Source organism: Pipistrellus hanaki (assembly GCF_964339955.1).
Source record: "Pipistrellus hanaki genome assembly, chromosome: 20".
In the NCBI taxonomy this organism is placed as follows: Eukaryota; Metazoa; Chordata; class Mammalia; order Chiroptera; family Vespertilionidae; genus Pipistrellus; species Pipistrellus hanaki.
In genome coordinates this window covers 1,261,498-1,287,191 of record NC_140522.1, presented here as the reverse complement: position 1 = coordinate 1,287,191, position 25,694 = coordinate 1,261,498, and the positions used below count along the sequence as shown (strand labels likewise).

The following is a 25,694-nucleotide window of genomic DNA, read 5'->3' as shown; positions in this document are numbered from 1 at the left end:
AAAAATGACAGTAGGCTTGAGCACCATTGTTCATTTCTTGTGTTCAGATCACCTTACCATGCTTTCTTTTTCTAAAGAAAAACGTACCTGTTTATAACAGAAAGTCTGTATCTTTCATTACTTATGTAACAACTCACTTCCCCATGAGGGCACATCCTTCACTCATTGTGTTCTTCTTCACATCATATATTTTCCAACTTAAAGAGTGCAAGGCAGCAGTTAAAACAATATAGTGAAGTGTGACTATTTCTCTGCAAAGTTATTCCTACAAATGTATGCAGCTTCCATTTCCGTAAGCTAAAACGTATGTTTTATATATAGACCAGCTATTTTATATAATAAAGAGCTAACATGCTAATTATAGACCAGAGCGACCTGGCAGAACGGCCAGAGGGCAGAGGGCAGGGCCAGCAAGCCTGCACCCCAAGGCCAGCCATGGTGGTCCTGGCACCCCCCTTCTGCAGAGGGGGCAGGAAAGAGGGCTGCCTGGTCCCAATCCCGGCACCACACCTCCGCAGAGGCAGTCACAGGGGAGCCGGCCTAAGCTGGCTGGTGGACATCCCCCGAGGGGTCCCAGACTGGGAGAGGGTGCAAGCCAGGCTGAGGGACACTCCCCCCCTCCCAAGTGCAGGAATTTTCATGCACCAGGCCTCTAGTATATTTATGTGTGTGTGTGCGTGTGTGTGTGTGTGTGTGTGTGTGTGTGTGTGTTTTAAAGTAAAACTAACCTAAACATACTGTCTAGTTAAATAGCTGCTTTGAGCCCTTGTTCTGTGTTTCTTGTTTGTAGACTGTAATGGTCCTCCCCCGAGAAAACAGACCGAAATTCTGACGGGCTCCTGGTCTGACCAGGCCTACCCACAAGGCACGAAGGCCGCCTACAAATGCCGCCCTGGGTACCGGACGTACGGTGTGATCACCATGGAATGCAGGGGAGGGAACTGGGTGGCCCTCAACCCACACAAGACATGTCAAAGTAAGTCAGCCACATGTGTGCGACATCGACAGGAACGTTTCGTTGCGGAAAGACGGAGTGTTTGAATCTGTAGCAGCAATACTGTAATTTAATTCTGCAGCTGGACTGTCTCAGTGTTATCACTTAAATATGAAACCCGACACCGTCTTCATTCTTTAAAGACGGTGTGCTCAGTGGTTGAGTGTCAACCCATGAACCAAGCAAGGGGTCATGGGCTTGATTCTCAGTCAGGCAAGACCCGTGTTGTGTGCACCATCCCCAGTAGGGGGCGTGCAGGAGGCAGCCAATCAAGGATGTTTCTTTCTCATGTATGTTTCTACCTATCCCTCTCTAAAAATCAATAAAAACATTATAATTTTTGAAAAGGGGGGGGGGGTAATCTTCCAAATTTGAAAAAGCACGTGTACAGATGAGTTCCATTCTAAAGCAACGACTCTGCCATTCTTCGCTTTTCCGCATCCTCCATCCTGTCCTCTACTTCAGCGTCAACTCCCCTTGTCCCTGAAGCCTCAGGGGAAGGTGTTTCTGGGCGAGGTGGTACTACTGCCGGCCTTTCTCCATTTCAGAGAAGCCCTGTGGGCACCCGGGTGACACGCCCTTCGGTTCGTTCGAACTCGCAGAAGGAGACAAATTCGAATACGGGGCCAAGGTAGTTTACACGTGTGATGAGGGGTAAGTAGTCACTCCAAAACCACGCGTGTGAGTGGAGGTCATTGATCACGGATACCGTAGACAGGAACTTCTGAACAGAAACACCACACCAAGGAACCGTCCCTGGCACGATCCTTGGTTAGGGAAGAAGCCCCAAAGTGAGCAGAACATGCCGCCATCTTGGAGGGGAGAAGGATGGAGGAAGGCTGAAGGAGGGGCAGCATAGGTCAGCTGTTGGTTACTATCGCGTCTAATGGCTTTAGTTTTGGGGTGACCGTTCATAAAGCTTATGACTCTTATTAAGTGCAACTGATTCACTGACTCATTGAAAAAAATAATAGCATATTGTGCGTGAAATGAAGAGTTGGCGTCGTGAACCAAGGATTATGGTTATCTCTGGTCTACCTACAGCTTGAGGGTCTTAAGGAAGGAAAACCAACATTTAAGAAAGATAAAAAAGGAATTTAAGAGATGACAACGGAGAGCAAGAGGAAGAGGAAAATGCATATGCTTCTCATTTTCCTTCCAAGGGAGTTTGGACATTCAGCATGGTATCGACTTTAAAGTTGCTTATAAAAGCCCATTAGCTCACTGCCCTACTGTCTCTGGTTTTCAGGTATCAGATGATAGGGGACATCGATTTCCGGGAATGTGATGCAGACGGATGGACCAATGACGTGCCTCTGTGTGACGGTACATACAGTTCTAAAAACACCGAGGATGTTTTCCCATGGCTTCCTCCCGCCTATAATTCAGTGTCTCCTCTGCAAATGGTTACTTACGGTTTCTGAAATAGCACAGACTGCCTCTCTGACCTTTTTACCACTACATTGTTCTGTGTGTCAGTAACCAAATAGGAATTCAACCTCATCCGATCTAATATTTAAAGAACAAGCACTTGAGAAATCTGGAACTTATTTTTCTTTCCTTTTGGATTCTAACCTCTAGAAAGCACACAAGTATCACTATTTAAAATTCAGGGCCGGAACCAGTTTGGCTCAGTGGATAGAGTGTTGGCCTGCGGACTGAAAGGTCCCAGGTTCGATTCCGGTCAAGGGCATGTACCTTGGTGGCGGGCACATCCCCAGTAGGGGGTGTGCAGGAGGCAGCTGATGGATGATTCTCTCTCATCGATGTTTCTAACTCTCTATCCCTCTCTCTTCCTCTCTGTAAAATATCAATAAAATATATATTTTTTTAATTCAGGGGGTTATGAGAGAGAAACTCAATATTGGTTTTTTGTTTGTTTTTGTTTTGTTTTGTTTTGTTTTTTCCACTTAGTGGACTTTATCTCCAACAAACAGCTCTATTGAATGCTTCTTTAAGGGAAAAAAAAAAAGAAAAGAAAAACATTTAAGTAATTTCCTCCGATCTTATCTTGCTGATTTTTATACCTCCATCTGTGTAGATACGTATTTTTCACGGCCAACTTCCAAAGCCTATTAGAAAAAGTTGCGTTCCTTTTCCAGTGGTTAAGTGTTTACCCGTGGAGGCACCGAAGAATGGAAGACTCATCAGCAGCGCCTTCGAACTGAGCCAGGAGTACACTTACGGGCAGGTGGTCAAGTTTGAGTGCGACAAGGGCTTCAAGCTGAGCGGGCCTTCAGAAATACACTGCTCAGGAAACGGCCAGTGGAGTGCAGACAAGCCCAACTGTGTGGGTAAGATACCCCTTCTGTGCGTTTTTAGGGATTTTCTTCTCTCATGAAAACAGGCATTGCAGAGACACTGTGCCTCCTAAAGAATCTATATGGAACTGATATCAAATGGCATTGATTGAGCACTGACTACTTCCCAGCAATCCATCTGAGGTCTTGATGCGTGTCACCTCGTTATACTTTCAAAGTGACCTTGTGGTGCATGCACCATTTCAACCTCTGTTTTATAACGGAAGAAACGGTGGTGCCCCGTTTTCTTGGATAGAAAACTTGGAGGATGACACCACCCGCGCAGAAGGCCGATTGCTTTCTGGAGCTGTCATCCAAATGAGATCAATTAATTTTTTTTTTCTTTACAAAGTCAACAGTGAATAGCTCCGTCTGTCATCTCTCTATTCCCAATAGCTAGAACAGACGTACTTTTGCAGGTTACTCAGCGAAAATGCCTGCCACAGCAGCTTAGATCTCTGTTCAGTGTTATGTATACAGTGGATGAGTGTTTATTTCAGCAGGACGGGGCTACCCTCAAACCCAATGGAATTAGCAGCACGATTGTAGTCAGAATGGTAACTTCCGGATGCTCGAACCTCTGGGGGAAGGCAGGGGAGGGTGGGGATAAAGGGGAGAGACCAGCCAAAGGCCTTGTACGCATGCATAAGAGCCTAACCAATGGGCACAGACACTACGGGGGCGAGGGCATGAATGGGTTTGGGGTGGGGGTGGGGGTGGGAGGCAATGGAGGGATAAAGACACATATGCCCGGTTGCCTGCCCTGCCCAGTGCAAACAGCTGGGGGCCTCCTGGGGCGCTGCGTTGGGCACCTTCCTTTCACGTCCTTAACAGACACTTTGGAATCTCACCCCCTCGCCCAGACATCTCCTGCCCAGTCCCACGAATCGAAAATGGAGAGCCCACGTCCCCGAAGGCCTCCTACAAGGAGAACGAGAGGCTGCAGTACAAGTGCCTGCCGGGCTACGCCTACAGCGGGAGAGCAGAGACGGTCTGCACCCAGCGGGGGTGGACCCCGCCCCCGTCCTGCCAAGGTGACCTCCCCTTCCTCGCGGGCGCCTGCTGCGGTGCACGCCGTCGGTCCTGTGCACGCACGGCACCCTCCGGGCCTCGGCTCCTGGCACCAACATGCTCCCCCTTCGCCCGCCACCACGGAAAGGCCTACCTGCGGGGAGGGAAGGCCCCCCCAAGGGCATCTGTTCTCCCCACGTTTGTAAGAAACGGGGAACTAAGCCGCAAAAGGCACCTTAAAACGGCCTTCGCTGGGATAAGACACAACTCTTCTCCCATCGGGTCCCTGCTTTGTAGCGTTGGGGGTCTCAGTAGAGAAGAATTTATCAAAACTTTGATCTCGCTCTAACTGGTTTGGCTCACTGGATAGAGCGTCAGCCTGCGGACTAAAAGGTCCCAGGTTCGATTCCGGTCAAGGGCATGTACCTTGGTTGCAGGCACATCCCCAGTGGGGAGTGTGCAGGAGGCAGCTGATCGATGATTCTCTCTCATCGATGTCTGTAACTCTATCCCTCTCCCTTCCTCTCTGTAAAAAATCAATAAAAAATATTTTAAAACAACAACAACAACAACAAAAACTTTGATCTCTGCCTGGCCAGCGTGGCCCCGTGGTGGAGCATCGGCCTATGACCCAGGAGGTCATGCTTTGATTCCCAGTCTGGGTTGCAGGCTCCATCCCCAGTGTGGGGCATGCAGGAGGCAGCTGGTCCATGATTCTCATCATTGATGTTCCTCTCTCTCTCTCTCCCTCTCCTTCCTCTCTGAAACCGATAAAAATATACTTAAAAAAAAAAAAACCCTGTCACTGCATTCATTAAGGGACAATCTCTGACAATAAGTCATTTGCAGGAATGATGAAAAGTACCACAACCTGATAAATACAAACCACCTTTGGCCCAATTCATCCATCCCTGTGCAAACTGGATGTGTCTACTGATTCACAGCATGGAATGCCAATATGGAACTATTATTCGTCTTCCAAATCTTCGTGATGGTTTCTAACAGTAGGAAAAATGTGGCCTCACACGTTTGTTCAACCTCAGCTGTTAGTATTTTTGCTAGAGACACCGGCCCTGGCAATGGTTTACCAGCACCGTTGGCTTTAGTGGAGATTATGAGAGCAGGGGATTACAATTTGTCAAGAGATTATGCCCACTGCTCGAAAGCAACCACCAGAAGTTCCTCTATTCTTAATCAATTTAACAAAATTCTCCCAATAGTATTTGGTTGGTCTCTTAGGGAAACGTGTATTTTTATATATATCTTGTAGATTTTGACTTCAAACATTGGTGTTAAGTGCAACTATACTAGGAAGTGAAAACTAGATATGTAGACTGGACTGCATTGAAAATACGAAAGCATGATAAATATAACAGATTAAAGTGAGAAAAAATAAACATATTTTAAATACATATTTTTATTGGTTTCAGAGAAGAAGGGAAATAGATTATATATGTGTGTGTATATATATATATATATATATATGTATATGTATATATATATATATCAATGATGAGAGAAAATCATTGATAGGCTACTTCCTGAACACCCCACACTGGGGATCAAGCCCCCAACCCAGGTATGTGCCCTGACCAGGACTCCAACTATGACCTTCTGATTGATGGGTCAATACTCAACCCCTGAGCCACACTGGCCAGGCAAAAAATAAACATATTTAACGTTCATTTGAGGTTAGTGTTGATTAACATCAAATACTGGAGACATATTTTATTTAACACATGTGTAGATGATCATGTATATTTTCTACTAGTTTCTATATAACCGTTGCGAAAATATATGTAAGGACAGGGTGCTCATTTGAATGCCCTTTAGCTCTTTGGAAAGAACAAAAACAATGACATTCACTTTATTCTCATGTCCCTGGTGATTTTCATGGGATTTCTGTATAATTCACATGTCCTCGATGATTTACAAATGTTTGCTGCATAACAGACATGTACTTTTACTTTTCAGAAAAGACATGCGAGCCTCCAAGAATTGCAAACAGTCACTTCCGTGCTGACAAGAGCGGATACAGAGTGGGAGACAGAATCACATACTCCTGTAAAAGTGGCTTTTACCCTCCCACCCAGGGAAATACGGCAAAATGTACTGCCATGGGCTGGGAACCTTCTCCGAGGTGCAGCTGTAAGTTCCCTCCTTAAGTTGACCCACTTCTTAATTCTGCAATTCCTTCTCTTAAACTTAAAAATACCGAGGATCTGCCCAGCTGGCATGGCTCAGGGATTGAGCATCAACCTATGAACCAGGAGGTCACCGTTCCATTCCCGGTCAGGGCACAGGCCCGGGTTGCAGGCTCCATCCCCAGGAGGGAGCGTGCAAGAGGCAGCCGATCCATGATTCTCTCATCACTGATGTTTCTCTCTCTCTCCCTCTCCCTTCCTCTCTGACATCAACAAAAAATCAAGGGGGTCTTGGCCTCAATGAGAAGGTAACACAGAGTCTTCAAAGCAGTCTTTGATGTCCAAAGCCTCCAATTCTAATTAAGATCAAATCCACATTTTGGTTAATAAAAACTTAACTTTTTTTGGTATGCAATGTTAAATACGTGTGTATGTATGAATATATATTTCTCTTGCTAATATTCTACAATAATATGTGAATGAGAACATTTGGTAAGAACACAGCCAGGTAGCACCTAGGACATTAGATATTGATTTCTAATATAGAACAAACTCCCAACACAGACTTGCCTCATACACCAGCCCCCTGTGTGTCAGCGCTGGCGGAGTCAGCATTTGGGAGCCGCTTAGCTGCCTGTTCTGGGTCGCTCCCTGGGACGCTGCCCAGGTTGTGGGGGGTCGGAGGGAGCTGGGCTGCATCATGTGCTTCACGGGGCGCACTACAAGGGCGTGTGCAGGAGCCTCCGCACCCGCCTCCAGAGCATCGCTGACCTGGTCACACACGGTGCCCTCAGCCATCTGAACTCTTCAGTAGAGCGTCCGTCCCTAAGTCCAGCCTCACTCAAGGGAGGGGCATGGGGCTCCCTTGTCTGAGGGGGTGAGTGTGGGAGACATTGTGCACCTTCTAAAGCCATCCCCGGTCACACACGCCCCTCAGTCCACAGGGCATTTGACTCCTGGGGGGTTTCCCCTTCCCCAGTGTTTTCTGTCTCTGCAATCTCATTGCTCTTCCTCGTATATCAGTTCTTTGTCGAAGGGGCCCACACTTCAGCTGGATCTTCCATGGTGACACGTGAAATGGTACCCATAGCACGTCCATGGCTCTGTGTTCACTCAAGGCCAAGACCAAACGAATGTGGGCAGTCAGGTGCCTTAAAGAGGAGGCCGTGACCACCATGACACAGACCCCAGTGTGCAGAACAATTACAAGGAGAGTGACCGTCTATGTAGATAACATTGACCTCAGTGTTGTATTCAGGTGCACACTGTAATGATTCGATATTTGCATACATTGTGAAATGATCGGGAACAAGTGTTACTCACATCACCTGAAGATTATAACCTTTCTTGTCCTAGAAAGCCTAATGCAATGAGTGCAATTTAATTATGTGCCTGTGAGAATATAATTCATCAATGAATCAAGGTATCTCTCATAACGTTCTTAAGATAAAACGTGACTTATGCTGTGTTTTGTTTGTTTTACTTGCTAGTTAAGCCCTGTGACTTCCCAGAAATAAAACATGGACGCCTCCATGGGGAAGATAGATATAGACTATCCTTCCCAGTATCCGTAGGAGCATGGTATTACTATTACTGTGATGAAAACTATGAGACTGCTACAGGAAGCTCCTGGGATTACATTACTTGTAAAACAGATGGATGGAGCCCGAAACTGCCCTGCCGCAGTGAGTGAACCCCTCTGTCCTGTGCACGTGGCAATAGTTCAGAGCGGAGAGAGCAACCATGAGCACCGCTAAGCCTGGCGGGGAGAGTGGGTGGGAGGATGAGTCTCTGAGCAGAAAGACCGATACTGTATTTCTCTTTCATCAAGAATAAAACTTCTTCATTAGCAGCATGAGAAATGGAAATAGATCTACAAGCCTACCTATAGCAATTATACATACTTCAATTGTGGAAACTACAGATAAATACCACTTAATATGGATTTTAAAAACACTTGGTAGCAACTGTCGTGTTTCTTAAGTTATGTGCTACTTTTGGATGCTTCTGATTTCTAATTTAGATTTATAAAGATAGTTTTCAATTTTTTTCACCTCACTTATGAGTTTTTATCATCATTTTATAATTCCCAGGAAAATGCATTTTCGATTATTTGGAAAATGGACATCGTCCACAATCTCCACAAAAATATTTGCAGGGCCAATCTGTACAAGTTAATTGCTATCGTGGCTACACGCTTCAAGACAAGCAGACCTCACTGACCTGTACCGAGAATGGCTGGCTCCCTCCTCCCAGGTGTACCCGTGTCGGTAAGGAAACCGGTCTAACAGCCAGTCTGTTCGTGATTGTCTATAACACTCACCTGGAGTAACTGGGGCAAACGGTTTCTATCACCTTCTAATTTTGGCAATGGCCCTACATGGTTTTATTTTTTCAAGTGTGTATGAGTGGAAACACTGATTTCTTGGTATATCCATGGAAAAATAAGGAAGCCTACTGGTAGATACAAATTTAAAAAAACAACAGCAAAAGACCGCAGAGAGCAAACCTGTAATAGCAGTGTTGTGCACAAGATGGCAGATTAGGAGGCTCTGCCATCTTCCCCACAAAGAACAGACACTGTGACAATCACCAGGCAATAGGGCTCCGGGAACCCAGCTGAGAAGGTTCACGCACCATTGGAGCCCGTGGCCCACGCTGGGGGCACCAAAGTCCCTGAGAGCAACAATCTCACCCGTCCGAGTTGCTCTTCCCAGAATGCACCTCTGGGGGTTTGAGGTTGGAGACCTCAAGTCCCAATGGCTTGATGTTCAGTTTTGGAAGTCCAGGTTGTTCCGGTCAACTTGATCCACTCGAGGCTGGGTTTCCAATGATTGGGGCTGGTGTGGGCGCCATTACACAGAGGAGCAGACTCAGGGTCCAGAAGGAGAAGGCCTCTTTGGCTTCCCTCCTCAGTGATTTGAGTTTAGAGACCTGTTTTCACGTGACTGGTGAATAGGCATGTTTCCAGTGCTGTGTGCACCCTGGAGTCTCAGAATCTGTTGGTTCCTGGCAGGCCTTGCCTCTGGTAGTTGTGCTCTGCCCATCCTCAGCGGTTCCACCCTGCACTCTAGTGGGATGCCTTCACCAAAGGATCTAGGGATCGCCGTGCAGGTTGGCAGAGCTCTCTCCCTCCTTAGGGGTTTTTCCTCTCTGCTTATGGTCTTCAGCGCTGGTGTCTCCTATTCAGTAGGACTGGCATGTCCTGGGCTGTGACCTGGAAAATCCCCACCTCCCAACCAAGCCCCAGTGAGAATGGAGATGCCATGGGGTGAGCCTGTGTCTCCAGAACCTTCGTTAGGCACTGGCCGTGTCCATGTGCCTCACAGGGTCCTTTTCATGGATTTGGCTCCGCTTCCTCCTTGTCTGTGGGGCTGGCACCCTCTTCACTGTTCTTTCTTTGTCTATTTTAGTGCTTTTTTTCAATGAGCCTCCTTTTCACTCTACATTTCCTCTAGTGTTTGGGTTCCAGTTGATTCCTGCTCAGGTGCTTCTGTTTTCAGTTGGGTTTTCCGTTATCAGCAGGAATGGGGTGTGAGTGAAAATGGGGATCACATGTGTTTAACGTGGACAGCTTGCTATTGTGACAGAAGCACACGCAGTGACATGCCCAGCAGATGGAGCTGCGTAGCACACCCATCACCTCACTGAGGTGCCATTGCTTCCCATGGTGAGAGCACTCAGGCGCCACCTCTTAGCAAGATTGAAATCCAATGGGTCACAGGAAAGGGCTGGCGCTAGGAGAGCTCTGGCATGCTGGAAGCTTCCAGAATCAAGAGACAAACCGATTTGTAATAATTTCCCACAAGGCATCCTGAGTGTTTCGAATCTGGCTTAGTCCCCCCAAGTGTATTCAATGTCTAGATTTCACAGTTTTGGAAACTCATAACCTACTTTCTCCAACACAATGCTTTGGATGAGTAGGATTTTCCAGGTTTCCACTGACAAATGCCCTTATTTCTTAGGTTGTAATGCTGTGTGAGTCCTTAGGAAACTGTTTGCCGACCATATGCTCACCGTTTCTTTATGCTCTCTCTTCCTTTTAGCAACATGTTTAACGTCAAAGGTAAAAATTGAGAATGGATTTATTTCTGACTCTCAGTCTACATATTTCATAAATCAAAAAGCAAAATATCAGTGCAATCAAGATTATGTAACAGAAGATGGTCACACATCCGGGCATATTACATGCCTCCAGAAGGGATGGTCCGCTCAACCCAGATGCATTAGTAAGTCCTCCATGACTGTGGTGTCCATTATTTTATTGAACAAACGTTTACTCTAACTGACTTCCTTTTTGTGAGGTAGTAGAAGCTGATGTAGCTCTATTTGAAAAAGCTAAATAAGATATTTGGGAGAAAATCCATGTAATTTCCCTTTGTCTTTTACAATGAATTACTAGTAGGGTAGACATAGGTCCATCATTCCGTTCAAGGTTTATCCACCATAAAACATCCTGAGTTTTGCAGGCTGCCTAGGGGCCTGTGTGTATTCCGCTGTGAGCTCATGCATTTGAGCTGAGGTCCTGTCCTTTGTACCCGTTGTCAGGTGACCAGACTTCCCTTTCAGAGACTTTGTTCCTACACCTACCAGTTAGGCTTTGAAGTGAAATGTGGGCACATTGAACACAGGTGTAGAGGAATGTCACGTGTGTGGTTTATGTGTCCGATGCTGCAGGGGAGATCATCTGAGACATCACTTCCTGTAGGAACCCTGCAGGGATGTGCAGTGAGTGGAGACTGGGAGATGCATCTGGACAGAAGCAGAGTCGCTGCGGGGAGAGAGCTCTCTGCTTCATGGCCTCCAAGTTTATGAACGTTCCCTGCGACTGTTTGCTGTTTTTTTCTTATTCATCCCAAGCCACGCAGTGGTAGTTTTCATTCACTTTAAGTGAATGAAAACTGTTTTCCTTGCTTTCCATTTCCATAGTTACCATGGGAACCAGCCAAAGAAAAAATGCTGAAGGTTGCATCCATATCAGACCCATTTTATATTAAGTTGCAGTCAACTATTCATTACAACACTCTCATTAGGAAAGGAAGAAATGTGTCTATTATTTTTATTAGTATAGTTTTAGTCTATTTTTTAACACTTTAAGCTAATGAGCTGCATAGTATGTTATAAAATACGAACTAAATTATTTAAACTTTTATTAACACCACTCCAATATAGTGTTAGTGAAAATTGAGAGTATCTTTTAACATTTTGCTTTCTTATACTAACTATAAATATAAAACTACCTTTACATTCGACCTTGAAAAATATAAAAAAAATATATGTCATTCAAAATATCTGAAAAAGCTATATTGGCATGTGAGCTTTAAAAGTTATTATGTGTTAAAGGAGAATTGTATAGAATGTTTAATTGTATGGAATGTTAAGTTTATTCTCACTGTTGAAAAATAACTTTTTGTTGAACTAATTCATTTTTCCTGGCATATATGTCACAACTACTAATAACTTTGGCATCTATTGTACACTCACAAAATGCTATTCTGCTTTGCCAAAAAAAAGTACAATGCACCTATTATGGCCTATTTTATTGCTAACATGGAATCAATGTCTAAGTTTAATTGCATTGAAAAAAATATTCTTAAAATAAATGTTTTTGGATAATTTAAGTGATGGTAAAACTGCTGTGTAGAAATACATGCTTTTATAGTGAGTAATGATTTTAGGACAGTGATTTATCACTTAGATTACTTGTATATGATGCATAATTTATTAGCACATGCTAAGTGATAAAGCTTTTTTATTCTTGGGATGGAGCTTACATAATTCAATTGTCCGTTTAATAGTATTAGAAGTGAAATCTTGAATTCTATTATGCATTAGAATCTTGTGGCATGCCAGTATTTGAGAATGCCAGAGCCAAAAGTAATGGCACGTGGTTTAAGGTCAATGACAAGTTGGTCTATGAATGCCGGGATGGATATAAAAACGGAAAAGGAGGCACCACGGGCACCATAGTGTGTGGTGAAAATGGTTGGTCTGATGCAGCCACCTGTCATGGTAAGTACTGACTTTCAGGATCACCGAAATAAACAAAATGTGTGTGTAGCCCATTCATTACCACACTCTTACTTTGCACTCCACGGTTTGCCACGCATGTGTTTTGCTATTCTAAACACAACCTTTTATATTATGTAAACCTGGGTACTCGTGACCCACATTATATGTTTTCCCACTTCCTCAGCAGTTCTCTCCCGTGCTGCTTCTTGACACCTCCCAGCTGAGGGTTCATTTCTGCAGGTCCCGACAGGACTTCCTTACTTTCTGATTGGGAATAGTTCTGAGGACAGTTACAAGAATCTCCTGCATGTCTGCCAAGCTGCTGTCTGTTTTCCGGGGTTAGAAATAGAAGGTGAATCTGGGTGGATCCGGGGTATTCCAACTCATGGGAACAGAATGTGTAAAGCTTTGAAAACCAAACAATCCTTGGAATTATTGATAAAATCAGATCCAATATAAGAGAGTTGATATTTCAAGTAAGTTTTCAGGACACATCTATTGCTATCAGAGGGTCCCCTATGAATGTGAGGGATGTGTCAGACATAATAGATAACCCACTTCCAAGGAGAGTCTTTATTTGATCCTCTCTGTATATGTAACACCCAGCCACTTATTTTTGCATGACATGTAAAGTTTACTTGGCACTGATTAGTCTTATTAAATTATTTCTCATTAAATTATTTACCCTTTTTATAGAAAGAGAATGCGTTGTTCCTGTTATAGAGCAGGAGATTCTTGCTCGGCCTCAGAAAGAGAAATATGTCATTGGAGACGTGTTGAAATTCTCCTGCAGAAATAGAATCCAATCTCTTCTTGGACCAGATTCTCTTCAGTGCTACCACTTTGGATGGTCCACTAATCCTCCGACATGTAAAGGTGATTATTTCTCTGACACTTGCTCAAACAAGAATTAGGATGTTGGATACCAGCTGTTCTTTTCCTCCCTTAATTTTCTATTGGCTACCAATGTGTCTATAACTCCGTGCATTAAGCCAGGAATGTGTGTTGGGTAGTAGATACCTCACACTTTCTTATTTAAGGAAGTAATCTTTAAGTGTCTTTTGGACTAAATATTGAAAATCTCCATCGATGGACACACTGAGTGAAGTTAGAGTGATCTCTTTAAGTCAGAATTTTTGCATAACTTCCACCATTTGTATTGCACATTTCTATCAGCATGGATCTCACCTCAAGTTTCCCTGAGAATTTCTAAACAATATTTAAGCATCGTAGAGTTCATTCAATGCCATATACCATATAAGGTAGATTCAAAATTTGTTGATCAAATGCTTGCCTCCAATGATTTTTATCCCAAAATAAGTTTTGATGAAATGTTTCCGTGGAATGTGAATAGTTGCACAGTCCTTTTTGTTCGTTGATTTGCATATGGGTTTAGATGGTCTAGAGCAGGGACAGGGGACCTTTTTTCTGCCAAGGGCCTTTGGATATTTATGATATCATTCTCAGACCATACAAAATTATCAACTTAAAAATTATCCCGCTGGAATTGGTCAAACATTTAATTAAATAACCTCTGATGCCTTGGCAGGGCCAGACCCGATGATTTCTCGGGCCTTTTATGGCCCTTGGGCCAGACGTTCCCCACCCCTGATCTAGAATAGCAAACATTTCCTGGGCTTACATTTCTGTCCAACATGCTAGTTCTGTATCATGACAGAACTGGGAGACATGCATCTGGTGTAAACACCATTCTGTTTCCTTTCTCAAAAGAATGCTATAATAAGATATGTAATAAGTTATAGATTAAAGAAAAAAATCTGTTCATTTTGCTGGATCAACAGTTGTACAAGAGACACTTCAACCTTTAGTTACATAGAATTTCTACCATAGAGGAAGTACAATCCTGTGATCAACCTCCTCGACTCCCCAACGGGGCAGTTGCAGACACACCTAAAGAGCAATATGAACACGGTGAGGTGGTGGAGTATGCCTGCAACCCCAGGTTCCTGATGAAGGGCGCTAAGAAAATCCAGTGCGTGGACGGAGAGTGGACACCCTTGCCCGTGTGTGTTGGTAATGTATACCCACTTTCAATGGTTAGACTTACGTCATCACTTTGTGTTTCTCTTCATATCAAGACCTCACATGCACTTGAAAGTTGAATGTTTGTTGTGGGATTTTCACAGAGGAGCACAGTACATGTGGAGACGTACCTGATCTGACTGATGGCAAGGTGGTGTCCCCAGCACGGCCCTCCTATCACCATGGAGACTCAGTAGAGTTCACTTGCAGAGACGACTTTACAATGGTTGGTCACAGCTCAGTTACGTGTATTAAGGGAACGTGGACCCAACCACCTCAGTGCATTGGTGAGAAGACCCTTTTATAATTGACATTTAATAGCATTGGATGTTTTTCATTGTGAAGCTCTACATGCAACCCTATTTTTGAAATGTCAGCCTGTAAACTATAGTGAATCAAACATTCATTGTCTATAGTTCAATAGTGTCTATAAAGGAAAAATAGAAACTAGCAATAGAATTTTATGTGTCTGTCCCTAATATTGATATTGTTTATACCTGTGAAGCTCAATTTTACTTAAAGACATATGATTGAAATTTTCTTCTCTGATGTTTATTTTGTACCTCCCTATAATCTTGCTTTTCACTCTATTCAAGATGTTTCTTTTCTCCTGATAAATTAATTGTTTCAGAAAACAAGCATCTTTAGACATACCACAACCATCACACCTTCTTTTGACTACAAGTATTCTTTCAGTCATCATCTCTTGAAGAACGTGACTCATTTTGTCTCCTTCAACACTCTGGATCCATCCCCAAAATAAGACCAACTCTCAAGCCTCTTGTCTGTTTTAAATTAGCCTCCTTGATTTTATATATATATTTTTTAGGTTGCATTGCAAAATCATTACTTTTCTTTGGCCAGTTGCTTGACTTCTCTTTATTCTGTTTATCCTCACCTGACTCTCATCATTAACAAATTATGAACAAAAACTTCCTAAAATCTACACTGATGCCTTATCAAATTCAGAAAGGATTGCCACCTGCATTGCATTTTTTAAATATGTAGCTATGTATGAAAACTTTTGTAGTATCTAAAACATACCAAAACCAACATAAATGTGTTTTTATGGCTATACAATATTATTAGATATAGGATGACATGATGAATAAATAGCTTCTCAAAGATCCTAAGAATGTATATACAAAATAGGTTACGATGTAAAACACAAACAAGCAATATCTTATTCTAGTTTTTGGTGATCGTGGTAAAGATATGCTGAAATGTTCACATTCTGTATCCTGCAACTTAGACCAATCCGTTATTGAACATTAAATTTATTGAAAAATATATAATAAAACTAGGAAATTCACATAGTCTATTTCCACGGATAATTTTGCCTTTTTAACACATTAACGTTATAGACTAAAAATAATTTAGAGATATTTGAGGTCAAGAAAAATGGATGTGAAAATTTACGGATTTCAAATGGGACCATATTTAGTGATGTAGGACTCTTTCCTATGTAGATCAGGTAAAAGGTGAACCCAATGTTCTATCAATCCCCAAAGGGCAACATGTCTTTATAATGACTATTGTCCCTGAAATTTCAATACTGGACATAGGAGTGTATGTTCACACATTGGAGCCCATCTCATGCAACATGATCAGGAAGAACTTTCCTGGTGGAATTTATGGTCCTAAAGTCCTATTTCATTAGAGTCTGGACTCTATAGTTGTTGTGTTGTTTTTCTGTTTTTTGTATTAGTTGCTTGGACTTTCATAATTAGTGTCTTCAATGGAATATTTTCATTTTGCAGCAACAGGTGAAATCAAGACGTGTAAATTATCCAGGGCAATTGCCTCTGAGACAAAGTTGTCAGATCGGGATTACTATGAGCATAATCGGAAAATAAATTACACATGTGGGAGTAAGTCAGAGCAGAAACACTCAGTCTGCATGAATGGAAAATGGCAGCCTGAGGTGACCTGTACAGGTGAGCTCTTCTTTAGATAATTCCCAAAATGTGCTTTTTCTTCCTCCCTTGTAAAAGGTGTCTTAAAATTATTTTTACTAAGTATGTATTATGACAATAATTATGAAACTGGAAGAAAACTTAGAAACTAACCAAAACACTGTCCCTGAGTATGAATTGTATCATGTGCCTTGGTCAGCTATCAACACACCACCCAGCAGTACAGTCACATTGGCAGTGGGTGTGATCGTTAATATTGGAATCCCATTGCTATAAAGTTCTTACCTTCAGATGTGCCTATGCCTGTAACCTGTGTATTTATCTAAGCACCTATGGGTGTACACATCTATGTACACATCCATCCATGTCTGCATCCACCGATCGCTGTAGGAATCTACCCATCTAAGCATATGTCTTTGCTCACATATATCTGTCTGGCAAGCACTGAGTCTTATTGCCACCACCAATCCCAGTAACATTGGGTTCATTCCACTTTTCATATCTGTATTGATCTTCTTGAACTGGAGGGCACTTTGACCCACTATCCTCTATATTTTTACCAATTTCCTCAGGCCTAGAATATACAGAAAGTATCCGATATAATAAAAGGCTAATATGCCAATGGTCCCCTCAACCGGAGTTCAACCAGGATGTGAGACCAGTGGGCCAACCGCCTGTGGCCCCTCCACTCCGGCCAGCCTGATCCAGGTGGGCTGGCTGGATGTCACCAGTGAACAAATTTGTGCACCAGGCCTCTAGTTTTATATAAGCTACCCAAGGGTGATAACAGGAGGAATAAAGGACAGAACCTACAGGGAAGGCCATGGGCATATAGACACAAAGAGACAAGTTAGAGTGACAAACAAGATGGAAAGATAACCTATTGAAACACAGAACAGAGCATTATAATTTGGTCTCTCCAGCTGCATTATTATTGATTATTCTATTCACTGAATTATTATCTTAATATTTTGACACATGATTTTTCATCAAGAAATCTGATTTTAATATTTTTAGAAGCACCACGATGTCCACCTCCACCCCAGATCCCCAATTCTCAAAATATGACCCTGACCGTGAATTATCAAGAAGGAGAAAAAATATCTATCCTCTGTCAAGAAAACTTTCTGATCCAGGAAGGAGAGGAAATGGTGTGCCAGGATGGACGATGGCAGTCAATACCGCGCTGTGTGGGTCAGTAGTGGGTCGCTAACAATAGAAATGTCTTTCCGGTGAGGGTAAACCCTTGCCCCCAGCCCCGCCTCACCCCGGCTTTGTGTAAAGAAACAAAATGAGTCCCTCTCCCCTATCCATTCCACTTCATCTCCAAACAGTACATACCATCCAGGTGCAGAAAACAATAAGCATTATTTCACTTCTAATGGGAAATGAATGCAAACAGAAACTTCCGGTGACAGTGGAAATGCCAAAGTTCTGTCTATGGGTATTTCACTCCTCAAGAAGAACAGCAGGAGACTGAAGAGGCATATGGGACAAATGGATAGTAGCATCAACTTTGTGGAAACATATATCTTTGCAAGCTTCAAATATTTTTAGTTATTAATAATTTAACTTGTTTCATTGACCTTACTTGACAATCCCAAGCATTGTTGGATTTTATTTTTCAATATAAACAATATCCTTGTGTTTGACCTTTCAACCTCTATCTTTCATATAGAAAAAACTCCATGTCCTCAACCACCTCATGTAGAACATGGAAGCATTAAGTCATCCAGATCTTCAGAAGACGGAGGAGAAACACTGGAACCCATATATGAGCATGGCACCACATTAAGTTATATTTGTAAGGATGGTTTTGAATTATCTCAAGAAGATGGGATAACATGCCACCTGGGAAAATGGAGTGCTTCCCCACAGTGTGTAGGTAAGGACAGCATGCAAACTAACGTTCTCTTTTGGCACAGGTCAGTAAGATAACTCATCGTCGTCATCAAAATCATGAGAAATAAATCTTTAGAATTATAAAAGTATAAAACCATTACATATCATTTATATAGGTTTTAATGTTAACCAAATGATTTTTACATAAACAAATCAATGGCCTGTTTTTATTAATTTTATTGGCTCCTTATGAAATCACTTGTATTTCGGGCATTTTTTTTTCCCCCTACAAAATCTGAAATGTGATTAAATGAAACCTAACTCTTCATATAAGTGTACCTGTTCATATTCCTGCATAGTCATATGGGTTGCAATGAAGGCTTTGTCGCCAGTTTCATAAAGATTTATGTTCTCCCTCCATTGTCCCTGCTGATCTCTTACAGTAGAGGATACTTTTCTTAAGATGATTCTCAAAGTGTTTCTTTTTATTGCTCATGTTAGTTAGAGAAGCATTGACACCCTCATTCTCAGATGTTTCACAGTTTTCATTCAAGTTCTTGCTCAGATTGACAGCTGGACAGCCATCTTGGTGATCCTAGAAGCATTTGTGCGCCTTTTCTGTCATGTGATATTAGTGCCTGTGTGATCATTTGATTTCAAATGAAAGTACCAAATATGATATGAAATGAAGTTCAGAGGTAGTAAATACAGTCATTCTTTCTTTCCTTTCTTTCTTTCATTCTTTTTTTTTTTTTTTTTTAGGACTTCCTTGTGGGCCACCCCCTGCAATTTCCAATGCTAATCCACCTTCCATGTTAAGCAGCTATCCACATGGGGAACAATACACGTACACCTGTGAACCTGGATTTCGGGTCCGTGGCCCTGCAGCTATTGATTGCTCAGGAGGAAATTGGTCCCAACCACCAGAATGCATAAGTATAGTGTATTTCATTTTATTCTAATGCTAATGAATATCTTTAGTTCAGGGCGTCCATGGTACAACTATAAAACTGCATTAATTCTAGAAGGTCTCTCTAAAAGTTCTGAATTCTGCTAGAGAATTAATAGAAGAATTAATAGTCATATGAGAAGTTTGGCAACAGGAGCCAAATTATTTCATTTGATGTCATCCATGTTCACTGTCCATGTGCTCTGATGGGCACCCTCAGACTTCCCATCTCTTCCTGTGTCATGGCTGGTCCCTGCTCACCAACCTCATCAATATTCAATTCACTGAGAGTTTACCAGTTATCTCCTCATAAATCCATAATGCTCTAAGATGGTTGATGTAGCCAGGCCCATGTGGCTCGGTGGTTGAGCATCGACCAGGAGGTCAGGATTCCATTCCCTGGTCAGGCTACATGCCCGGGTGTGATCCCCACTGGGGGTCCAGCAGGAGGCAACTCATCAATAATTCCCCCTGATCACTGATGTTTCCGGCTCTTAATTCCTCTCCCTTCCTCTATGAAATCAATAAAAATATAGTTAATTAAAGATGTTTGATGCAATTATGGGAAACGATTTGGGCAGAAGCAAAAAATGGAAATGTGTGCATACTGTTGGTGGCCTGAGTGGACAAATAAGAATTTGGATGTAAGAAGTTTGGTCTCGATCATGACCTGTATGCCCATCTCCTCAGGCTTTCAATACCACCATCTCCTCGTTGCACTTTTGATAAATGTAAAATTATTCAATGTAATTGAGTCAAGATGGCTCACATTTTCAAGTTATAGGAAAAACATTGTACAGTAGGCATTGGTTTGGTGTGTGTCTATGATTCTAGAGTATAATTATTGCCTGATTTGTACTTTTTAAGATTTACTGAAAAGTCTCTGTTGTTGCTTTTTCAGGAAATACTTGTCTTAGACCACCCAGCTTTGCCAATGCCAACTTCGTAGTCCAGCCGAAGAACTCATACAAGTCAGGAGCACAAGTGTCTTATAGATGTTCAGGCTATTACCAAATGGAAGGATCCGGTACTATACAGTGTAAGGAAGGCATTTGGATCGGAACACCCACATGCAAAGGTATTTTGGTGAATGGCTTCTAGCACCATTAAAAATAGACCTCGGGCCAAAACCGGTTTGGTTCAGTGGATTGAGCCTGTGGACTCAAGGGTCCCAGATTCGATTCTGGTCAAGGGCATGTACCTTGGTTGCAGGCACATCCCCAGTAGGGGGTGTGCAAGAGGCAACTGATTGATGTTTCTCACTCACTGATGTTTCTCTCTATCCCTCTCTCTTCCTCTTTGTAAAAAATCAATAAATTATATATTTTTAAAAAAATGGACATCGGATCTGGTGTAGGCCAGATAAAGGAAGGTCTATGCCTCAACATGGAGGAATGGGATGTGTATCAATGGTGGGCATGGAGCCCCCGAGCCCTGTTTCAGAGTGTGACCCTTAAAACGGCCGTGTTGGCATCTGGGGGGATGGGTAGAAAGTCAAATGCAAACTCACAGGCTCGCTCAGCCTCAGCCTCAGAAGCTCAGGGGTTGTGACCCCGAAAACGTAGCAATTCCCAGCGGGTTCTGCGCCCTCTTTGGTTGGGAACCGTAGCTTCAGCCTCTTATTGCTTTGCATCCCCCCGAACCCCCCAATGAGCTGCACAGCGCTCTCTGCAGTGCCATTAGGCACTCAAGTCATCGAGTGTGTGTAGGGAACTGTAAACACATTGCACTGTTCTTTTTCCTCAGTTTCTGTTTGGATGTTTTAAGTGATCATCTTCTTTAGCTTCTTATTCTCTTAAGAACCTGGTACTCATTTTCTAAGGATCTAAAGTCACAATTCACACATGATGCTTGTGAACCACATGTGGCTGCCAAATAGCATGTTTGTTATGTGTTTCTTGGGTTTATAAATGCACTTTGATGTTATATCATCTACATGTATTTTACTAAACTTAAAGGAAAATATTCAGAAAAACCATCATGTTTTTTTTTGTTTTTTTTTTTTACTTTTATAAATGTTTTAAACTTTTGGTTGAACTTATTGGGGTGCCACTGGTTAATAAATGCTGCTTGTATAATTGGACAGACACAAGCAAAAGAGTGATATTGGACCCCGTCTTATACCTTACACAAGAATAAACTCAAAATGGATTAAAGATGTAAATGTCAGGTTATAAACTATAAAAACCCCAGGAGATAAAAAACATGGGCCATAACATCTTAGACATTTCTCACAGCAATATTTGTTTCTGACATATCTCCGCAGGCAAGCCAAACAAAAGAGAAAAATAAACGAATAGGACTGCATCAAACTAAAAAGCTTTGCACAGCATGATCATCATTTTCATTTGCCTAAAAATCTCTATTAACCTTTGAGAGAGGATGGGAAAGAAACTTAAGATGTAGAAAATTGCCTCTTACAAAAAAAAAAAAAAAAAAAAAAAAAAAAAAAAAGTTTTATCTTCTTTTTTTCAAACTTGCATGTAAATTTATGGAGACTTTCCGTCTCAATTGCATCTAAATGATCGCTGCATTAGAGATTCATTTTTTCCTCTTTATTCAGATTTCTCCTGTGGCAGCCCTCCCCCAGTGCTAAATGCCTATGTACCAGAGGAGAAGTCTAGGTATCGACACGGGGAGACAGCACATTATCAATGCAGGCACCTTCTGGGCCTCTTCGGGAATGAAGTGGTGACATGCTTAAACGGAAATTGGACAGACCCACCTGAGTGCAAGGGTAGGGTGCCTCATTCTCCCCCCGTCCACCCCCCAAACTCTCTGAGCAGCTTCTGTAAGCCCTTGGCCACTGTACTCCTGTCCAGCTGGCCCTCACTTGGTTACTCGGGTTTGTTGCTCTATCGTTTCCTGTAAGTGGGTTTGGGGCCAGAAGGATGTGAGTGTAGCTACTCCGCTGCTTCCTTAAAATCCACTGCTCACCCAATAAATCAGACCATCTCCTCTCTTAGATTCCTCCGGAAAATGTGGGCGCCCTCCCGCTATTGACAATGGAGACATTATCTCGAATCCATTAGCAGTCTACGCTCCCGGGTCTTCAGTGGAGTATCAGTGCCAGGCCTACTATGTGCTTGACGGAAACAAGAGAATAACGTGCCGCAATGGAGAGTGGTCTGAGCCACCCAAATGCTTGGGTAAGTCCTTTAGTATCCTCCTGGGCCCTGGGACATCCGTGGAATGAATGCCATGTCTGCCGCTTCCAACAGAGGACTGTGCCTCTTCTGTTGACCACCAAATAGTCATGGCTGAGGGTATAACGTCTGAAAAATTCTTGAGCAACAGCAGCAAGAAACTATCATTTGTCTATATTATAATGTATTCCCCCAGCACCACTTATGCCCCCTCCTCCCACTCCCCCTCCACCACCCCTTCAAGGGTTCTTTAATGAAAGCCCTTCAAAGGATAATTGACATTGTGAATGTTGATTTTAACATACAGGGATCACACGTTCCACAGAGTACCCACTTTCCATCACTGATAGTTTACAATGAGTTATAGCTACACAAAGGATTTTCAATGCAGTGGTTTGCAGAAGGGTTTGAGGATAAATTCCTCGATCTGCATAGAAGGTTCTACATGAAGGTGTAAATTTCTGTGGAAAATGTTTGTATACTACCTAAAGTTTTATGTTCCTTTTTTTTTTTTTTTTTTTTTTACCTTCAGATGCATGTGTGATATCACCAGAAGTCCTGGAAGAACATAAGATAGAGTTTAAATGGTCATATGCGAAAAAGCTCTATTCTGAAACAAACGATTACACTGAATTTAGGTGTCAATATGGCTATTCTCCCAAGTCACCAAGATCTGCATTCCGAGTACAATGTCGAGAAGGGAAAATGGACTTTCCCACTTGTTGGTAAAATGAGAGCTACACGGCAGTTTTCACATTAAAATCTGCACCTCCATTCAGAATGTTTTAATATTAATCTAATTCTTCTCAATTTATTTTTCGGGTTGGGTGTGACTCACTTTTATTCATTAATCACGTTCGTGTTAAGTGCCAGGTGGGAGATGTCACTTCTCATAAGCGTCTCATTAAAGTGTGAGAAACCAGGGTGCTGTGTGTTCCGTTCATGAAACGTCTCTGGCCGGAAATTAGACGCCATGTCCTACCCCTCTGCTTCCCCCATCACCCTCCCAATGTTCTCAGCTTTCTCCATGATGGGTGGGGGCGTTCTGAGACTCTTATTCCAGAGACAATGGGGAAATGCTTGTCTCCATCTTCACCTTAAAATCACTTCACAAACATATCAAAAACCAAACTGTGTCATTCCCCTGTTGGCAATAGATGGTAGAGGTTATTACTTAGATTTGCTACCTATCCGTAGCTCACTATACTCCCAAAATGATGAAATGCAACATCTTCATATCCATCTAGCACATACAATAATTCAAACAGGTCATAAAGAGGTACTAGATTCCAATCAGGGACCTAGCTATTGTAACACAGATTAGAAAACTGGTAAAATACCGAGTATGAACATGTACAACACATTCACCCAGTGTGCTATGAAAGTGAGCCAATGGTTACAGATCAAAGACTAGCAGGAATCAATGAAATACCTATCACAAATACAGTTCAATTCAGGTATTAGAGACGTGGGCATTGGGTTCAATTCTTACATCCTCCCATTCCTCAATCTTTAACATATATCACCTTTGAGCCCCTAGAATATGTTAAATTAAAATAAATACATTTGCAAAGGAAGACAACACATTCTGAGAAATATGAAGAACTCTTTCATAATGATGTGGGCATATGGTCAGGGTGACCTGCCAGAAGTGAAGTTCATGGATCACTCAGTAGATATCAAAGTCCAAAGGGGCTTGCAAGACGCCTCCATTTCCATTAATAATCAACTACAATTTGATTGCCAAAAATGGATTATTATAAATCCTAGACCAACAACTAAAAAGAGATATCTAATCACCAACAAATTGTATAAAATGTAATGCTAAAAGCATAGACTAATGTAAAAGAAAACAGAGGATTCTAAAGACTACCAGAAAAACATGGGACAAATTAGAAGCTATTGGCAAATGGCATAAATGCATCCATTAATCGCAATTATTGATATCAGATTACAATGACAAGCCAATAAGAAAAAAAGATGAAGTAGAATTGAATAAAGAGAAAACCCAGTTAGGAGCCGTTTCACAAAGGACCAATGTAAGTATTAAAAAATAACTAGTTGAGCCCACCTCGTATGTTTGAGCATTGACCTATGAACCAAGAGGTCATGGTTCAATTCCTGGTCAGGGCCCATGCCTGGGTTTTGGGCTCGATCCCCGGAGTGGGGTGTGCAGGAGGCATTCGATCAATGATTCTCATCATGGATGTTTCTATCTTCCTTTTCCTCTCCCTTCCTCTCTGAAATCAATAAATGTATATATTTTTTAAAAGTGATTGCCTGATGCCAAAACCGGTTTGGCTCAGTGGATAAAGCGTCAGTTTGCAGACTGAAAGGTCCCAGATTCGATTCCAGTCAAGGACATGTACCTTAATTGCAGGCACATCCCCAGTAGGGGGTGTGCAGGAGGCAGCTAGTTGATGTCTCTCTCTCTCATCGATGTTTCTAGCTCTCTATCTCTCTCCCTTCCTCTCTGTGAAAAGTCAATAAAATGTACTTAAAAAAAAAGAATAGTATTAAAAAAAAAAAAAGTGACTGCCTGAAAGCAAAACACTGAAAAATTTAAACCTTGTATGAACAAAGTTTATATAAGGTGAGTGGTAATGGTAATCTATATATATAAAAGGCAAGCGACCATCTGATGGTCCGACCAGCCAGTAGGTATGATGCACACTGACCATCAGGGGGCAGATGCTCAATGCAGGAGCTGCTGAGCTGCGATGACGTGGCAGCAGCAGTTTTTGGGTGATGCACCCCAGAACCAGAGAGGAGGGAGCCCCATTCCAGGTGTGTCACCCAAGAACCGCCCTCTTGCAGTCTGGGACCCCTGGGTGGATGTCAGAGAGCCAGTTTCAGCCCAAACCTGGAGGCCAGGTCAAGGGACCTCAACTGCCAGAGGGATCCTGCTCGCTCCACAGATACCCTTCAAGCTGCTGCCTCAGATGCGGCCAGCTGGAGAGGGACAGTGGTGAGTTGGCTCCACGGAGTGTCCAGCCTCTCTCGCCCAGTCCCGCCCCTCAGGCCACCTTTTAATTAATTTCCTTTCAATGTGCCCAAGTCTGTGCCCCAGGACACTAGTATTAAATGAAATGATATTCCAAAGAGAAACACCAGAGAATAATGAAGAGTATTTCCTAATAATAAAATATGAAATGCAGGTGATATTGAATTCACTAAGGCAAGGAGGAAAATGAGTTGTATAAGGAAAGTAAAATATAGATTTGTAACTTAGAAAGCCTTTAAGAACTGCACCAAAAAGAGCCACTGGAACTAATACACAAATGCATGTTCTTTATATTAGAAACAAAGCATTAAAAAAGGAATGTTAAAAAATGAT

At 42.4% G+C, this 25,694-nt stretch overlaps 1 protein-coding gene across 13 annotated transcripts in view; it reads left to right on the top strand.

Annotated features, from left to right (window-relative positions):
* CFH (complement factor H) overlaps positions 1 to 25,694 on the top strand; it is a 132,458-nt gene that overhangs the window by 7,405 nt on the left and 99,359 nt on the right. For 10 of the 13 annotated variants that reach the window (XM_084868665.1, XM_084868655.1, XM_084868664.1 and 7 more), the window contains exons 2-8: positions 791 to 976; positions 1,543 to 1,648; positions 2,244 to 2,320; positions 3,097 to 3,288; positions 4,158 to 4,328; positions 6,280 to 6,453; positions 7,940 to 8,134. In XM_084868665.1, coding sequence (XP_084724791.1) covers positions 791 to 976; positions 1,543 to 1,648; positions 2,244 to 2,320; positions 3,097 to 3,288; positions 4,158 to 4,328; positions 6,280 to 6,453; positions 7,940 to 8,134 — 1,101 coding nt within the window. Of the gene's footprint in view, positions 1 to 790; positions 977 to 1,542; positions 1,649 to 2,243; positions 2,321 to 3,096; positions 3,289 to 4,157; positions 4,329 to 6,279; positions 6,454 to 7,939; positions 8,135 to 8,542; positions 8,720 to 10,495; positions 10,679 to 12,284; positions 12,462 to 13,157; positions 13,338 to 14,312; positions 14,496 to 14,608; positions 14,792 to 16,264; positions 16,442 to 17,437; positions 17,615 to 18,098; positions 18,306 to 19,024; positions 19,199 to 20,112; positions 20,290 to 21,774; positions 21,949 to 22,177; positions 22,361 to 22,889; positions 23,281 to 25,694 lie in introns of those variants that run through there. The other 3 variants (XM_084868656.1, XM_084868657.1, XM_084868659.1) reach the window with 3 other exon arrangements.